At 36.7% G+C, this 5255-nt stretch overlaps 1 protein-coding gene across 1 annotated transcript; it reads right to left on the reverse strand.

Annotated features, from left to right (window-relative positions):
* Window positions 1-695: 695 nt before the first annotated feature.
* Window positions 696-4824, reverse strand: LOC112511144 (protein IMPAIRED IN BABA-INDUCED STERILITY 1-like). The gene is made up of 9 exons (XM_025116614.1): window positions 4174-4824; window positions 3481-3765; window positions 3077-3403; window positions 2578-2805; window positions 2370-2467; window positions 2132-2222; window positions 1589-2047; window positions 1372-1504; window positions 696-1046 (listed from the first exon to the last, which is right to left on the reverse strand). The coding sequence occupies exons 1-9, from the start codon at window positions 4591-4593 to the stop codon at window positions 1030-1032; spliced, it is 2058 nt and encodes a 685-aa protein (XP_024972382.1). The 5' UTR covers window positions 4594-4824; the 3' UTR covers window positions 696-1029.
* Window positions 4825-5255: the final 431 nt, after the last annotated feature.

The raw sequence follows: 5255 nt of genomic DNA on the forward strand, positions 1-5255 counted from the left end.
AGTTTATAATATTATATACATAAAATAAATCAAATTGAAATTCTATTAATTAACATATTATATCATTTTTATTTTAAAAACCAATATAAAAAATCTATTATATATACTATATTATAAAGCATTTGACAAAAAACTCATAAAAACCACTTTTTAATCATGAAATACTGTTTATTGATGCATATTACTTAAAATTCAAGATTACAAATAAATTGTGCATAAGTATAACTTATTAAAATTTCATGTAACTAACTGTAGATAAATATAATCAAAGAGAGAATAAACATCTCATTTTAAATATAAAAAATATAAAATATAATTAGGATAATCATTGAGTTCTAATAAAATACTTAATTATTATCTTTATAAAATCTATTATCAAACCAAAAATAACAAAATAAATTAAAGAAGTACAGAAAAAAAACTAGAAATTTTAAATAGTTAGTTCGGTACCAATATCAATATTTTTTTTTCTGTTTTTTATGACATTTTCATATTTATATTTTATTCAAAACTTAAAAACATCATCGTTTTCTCAAAATCACATAAAACCGTATTATAACATCGACTGAAACAAAACAAAATGAAAACATTAAAATGAGATGTATCTCGCTACATTGTCCGAGTACCAATCCAGTAGTAAATTAAAGAATAAAATATTCGTTTTTTAATGAGAAACCACGTCATCAAGTCCATCATCCACCTTGAAATTGGATCATTGTGCATTTATACTATGTATTAAAAGAAGATGGTCTTCCCTCCTAAACACAATAATTTACTCCAACATCTATTATATAGAAAAAAATAATTGGGTAGATATGGAAGGTGAGCCTACATTAAATACCCAAACCACCTTTAAATTAATTATACATTATGACCCATGAACCCAACCCTCTTGGTTAGCCCAACCATCAAGTTTACTTGACCACAAACGGCTAACCCGTCACCCATCTTGGTCCCTTAACCATCCCCCAACCGGGTTCATGTTTCCGCAACATGGGTTAACTAGTGTCGACAAATGTCTCCAATTCGCTACCCGGCTTTCTTCCCTGCACAAACAAGATGATTACAGTTGGATATTAAGCCTCTCAAAATTGGTCATAAGGGTGCATTTGATACAGAGACAGGACATAACTAAACTTATCCCATGTTTGGCAACTAAGTGGGACAAAAATGTTTTTTTTTGTTCCATCTAGGTGGAACAAAAATTAGGGAGATGAGACATGATTGGTAAATTACTAAACTACCCATGTCAAATTAAAACCCTAAAACTGGTTTTAGACGATTCTTTCGCCCGCCTTAACTGACTCTCGCTCATATAGTCCAGTCTCATACCAAACGCACTCTAAAGGATGACACTGCACGAATTCGTACCTCTTTGGAACCATGATCTTCGAACCGCTTGGCGAACCTGGCGTTCATGCCTCTCTAGAAGTTCATCAATTCGGTGCGATTGAGATAATAAAGGTCCTGAAAACTCGACCTTCTCTTCTTGATCTTGATAAATCTATCGCAAACACAACATTCAAAACGTTCAAATTTCATAGCGATGAATGCAACAAATGAAACCGTATGAAATTTATGGACTTACCATATTGATTCTCTTCACAAACCCATCTGACCCTGCATCAAATGAATCCGGCCGCTCTAACTGGCTCCAGTTCTTAACGACCAACCCACGTGTCCCCATCTCATTGGACTCCCGACCCCTTGAATCAATCCTCTCAAGATTTTCGTTACATTTGGACTCGAAGTGTTTTGAAGGTTCAGAAATGAGGCTTCTTGAACTAGACCTGCTGCGTGATCTTATAGATAAAGAATCATCTAACCGCCTTCTGGCCCACGCAAAACCACTCGAACCCGGAACTTGTAACGGACCAGAATACGGAATGTCTCCTTGAGACGCATGTTTTGCATGTGAACCATCGTCTGCTGTGTTTGCAGACGGCTTACGTAGCTCAAAGCCCAAGATTATATCTCCTTCTTTCTGATTATCTAAACTATTTCCGTTGATTTTATGCCGAATTTGACTTTTAGCCGGTGGTAAACTCTGTAAAAATGTTCAACTTTAACAATAAGACCAGATGCAAAGGGTAAAAAAGACCATATTTCATGCATATATATATATACAGACCTCTTCTGGTGCCAATTTAGTCATGCCATTCTGTTTTCTGGCTAACCTTCTTGACATTTCAGGTCCACGAGTCCTCCCAACCGGCTTTTTCCTATAAAAAACACGAACGTTTTCTAAATTGAACGTAATTTGGATCGAATACAGAAAGGGTTCTGTTCCATTTTCGGTTCACATCACACCCACATGATGACAGATTGAAATCAAGATAACGGATTTGTAAGAGAATCCATCTAAATACCTTCTTGAGTCTTCACGATGTTTGGCATCGATCTCTTTGTTTGGTGGGTATTTCGGTAAACTTGATGGATCACATGCGTAAGGCTTCGTCTTAAAATACTGTAGATATCAAAGATCGTTGCAAAATCATCAAAACAAGTCTTAGCCCAGAGCAAAGCATTTGCATAACGATGAAATCGATCAACTAAACGCTCATTTGACTTTAGTACCTCGGTTGCGAGCGCAGAAGAGGCAGTCCCGCGCTTATATGGTTCCACGGAGAGCAAAGTTTCGATAAGATCCACTGAACATTTAGGCAAGTTTTTGAAAGTTTCCCATAAGCAACTTTCGTACGGATGCTGTGGTTTAAACAATGTGGCATGAGGAAGTTTCGACTTTTTCCAGTAGTCCTCCGGCGGAGAACCACAAAGCTTAAAGATTTTGTGCAGTTGTTCCACCTGCAGACATCTTTTATATCACTATCAAACTAAAAAAGAGACTGTTTCGTTCATTTGACTTTCTTAAGAGTCAAACGTAACGCTTTTTGAACGCAAAAATGTCACAAATTCTCCATTTTTTTCAACAACTTTTTACTTGATCCATGTTTATATATTTTACTCTGTCTAAGTATCTATCATGTTTTTTCCTTGAAATGAAAATGGTTGTTAATTTTGAGGTTGAAAAGTAGTTGGTTTGACTTGCAAAAGTCAAAGGGAGTGAAGAAAATACCTCTGTTCTTCCTTGAAGAATAGGTGAACCAAGAAGAAGCTCTGCAAACACACACCCAATACTCCATAGATCCACGGAAGCTTCATAATCCGTTGAACCCAGTAAAAGTTCAGGCGGTCGATACCATAACGTTACAACTCTGCTAGTTAATGGCTGTTTTCTTTCACCACCAGAAGGATTACAGAAATTGGCCAACCCGAAATCAGCTATTTTCATGACCCCTTCATTATTTACAAGAAGATTAGCCCCTTTAATGTCTCGATGCATTACACCACGAGAATGACAGTGCTCGAGCCCAGATAACAACTGCTTCATGTAGCATTTAATCTGTTTCATGATTCAGACGTTTCAACCTTTATTCATATTTAAAATTCTTAAAAGAACATATGATTTGTGCAACAAACCTGAGATTCAGTGAATTTGATATCTGGGCAAGAAAGCAATCCTGAAATGTCGTGTTCCATGTACTCAAAGACAAGGTATATGCTACATGATAACCGAGAAGTTATGATCCCATCTAGCTTCATTACGTTTGGATGATCAAGCCTTCGGAGAATCACTATTTCTCTAGCCATAAACCGAACACTTTCAGGTTCAAAATTGTCGAAACGAACCTTCTTCAAGGCAACTATCCTCCCGGTTTCTAGTTCACGAGCACGAAAAACGCTGCTGTATGTGCCTTGTCCAACCTATTCAACCAAATTCAATATCACCAGTTCATTAAGCAATGGTTGTTTTTGTATTATATTCCTACAATTTGTGCAAAATGAAGACTTTTAGAATATATGGACCAGATTCCTCTCCAAAAGAGCCCCTTGAGATTATCCAAGTCTTCAACACGCCCCCTCCCACAGAGGTTAGATGGGCAGGGTGTCGATAGGGGGCTAGACGAGTATAGATTGCCCGTGAGATCCCTATAATGGGAGACCTTGATTGGTCTATAACCAAAAGCCTAATATGATGGTTTGAAATTGAAAGGTAAACCATAAGATATAGACTTTAATGATTCATTAATGAATGAAAAATGGCTAATTTGGGAACACTTTTGTGTGTGTGTGTGTATGAAATTTAGAAATGGTGAAAACAGAAGTAAGAACCTTCTCTAATTTCTCAAAGGATTCAGCTCTAAGAGGCACCCAACCATGAATGGCTTCACCAGCAACTGCACTGAGCCAAGCAGGCCAACCAGCAGCCACCTGCTCTGCTTCCACATACTTTTGCAAATTACCCAACCTAAAACTCACTGAGTCGCCACCACCGGTTGTAGAACTCGTTCTCCCTGATTCACCCAACTCGCTCCCAGTCCCACTCAGCCCTGACTCACTCCTCTTATTCCTCTTCTTGCTCTTGCTCTTGCTCTTGCTCTTGCTCTTCGTGTTCTCCAATTCCGCCACCACATCACCGCCATTCCCATCTAAATTCCGGCCAGAACCCACCAACGCATTGTCCCGGAAACCACCCGAATGGTCAACCGCCGGCGTCACAGAAACTGCCTGCTTTGAAGACACACAACCCATTTCTCCACACCAGTTTAACAACCCGAAACCATGAAAAAGGATTTGATTTTTACTAAATTTGAGTCAAACCCAGATCAAGATTCAGGTCAATCTCAACTGGGTCATGCTTAATTCTTTGAACAGGTTCGTATAGATCACGGGAGCCTATCAATTGCTTTTCCCTTTTATATATACGTGTTCCCTCATGATTAGAACTCCAGTTTCCTCAATTCCCCCCTCTCTAGAAATCTATGCGACAATTGCGGAGGAGTGAGAAACTGGGGTTTTTAATGGGTTCTCAAACACGGCAAACTTGCTTAATCAACGGGCGTGGTAAGTTCAGTTGTTTGTAAGGAATTTTACGAATCAAGTTTGGTTTTTTATTGCATTTTGTAGCTTGTTTTTCAAGATAATATAAGAATGGAAGTAAAATTGGTTAAAAAATACAATCTTTAAACATATATTTGATCGATATTATATTATAAAATATTTGATAAAAACTCTTAAAAATCATTTTGTATATATGAATTGATGTATATTGATGCATATTATTTAAAATTTAAGTTACAAGTAATTATGAATAAGTACAACTTATTAAAACTTCAATTTTGAATTCGTGTAACTAACTGCGAATAAACATAATTAAATAGAGAATAAACATCTTATTTTAAATATAAAAAATC

Source organism: Cynara cardunculus (assembly GCF_001531365.2).
Source record: "Cynara cardunculus var. scolymus isolate 2C chromosome LG 4, CcrdV1, whole genome shotgun sequence".
Lineage (NCBI taxonomy): Eukaryota > Viridiplantae > Streptophyta > Magnoliopsida > Asterales > Asteraceae > Cynara > Cynara cardunculus.

Coding starts and splice junctions, on each gene's coding strand:
- LOC112511144 (XM_025116614.1), bottom strand. CDS start 4,593: ATGGGTTGTGTGTCTTCAAAGCAGGCAGTTTCTGTGACGCCGGCGGTT. Junction 2,468..2,577: donor CTTCTGCGCTCGCAACCGAG/GTACTAAAGTCA, acceptor TGATATCTACAG/TATTTTAAGACGAAGCCTTA. Junction 2,048..2,131: donor CTAAATTGGCACCAGAAGAG/GTCTGTATATAT, acceptor ACATTTTTACAG/AGTTTACCACCGGCTAAAAG.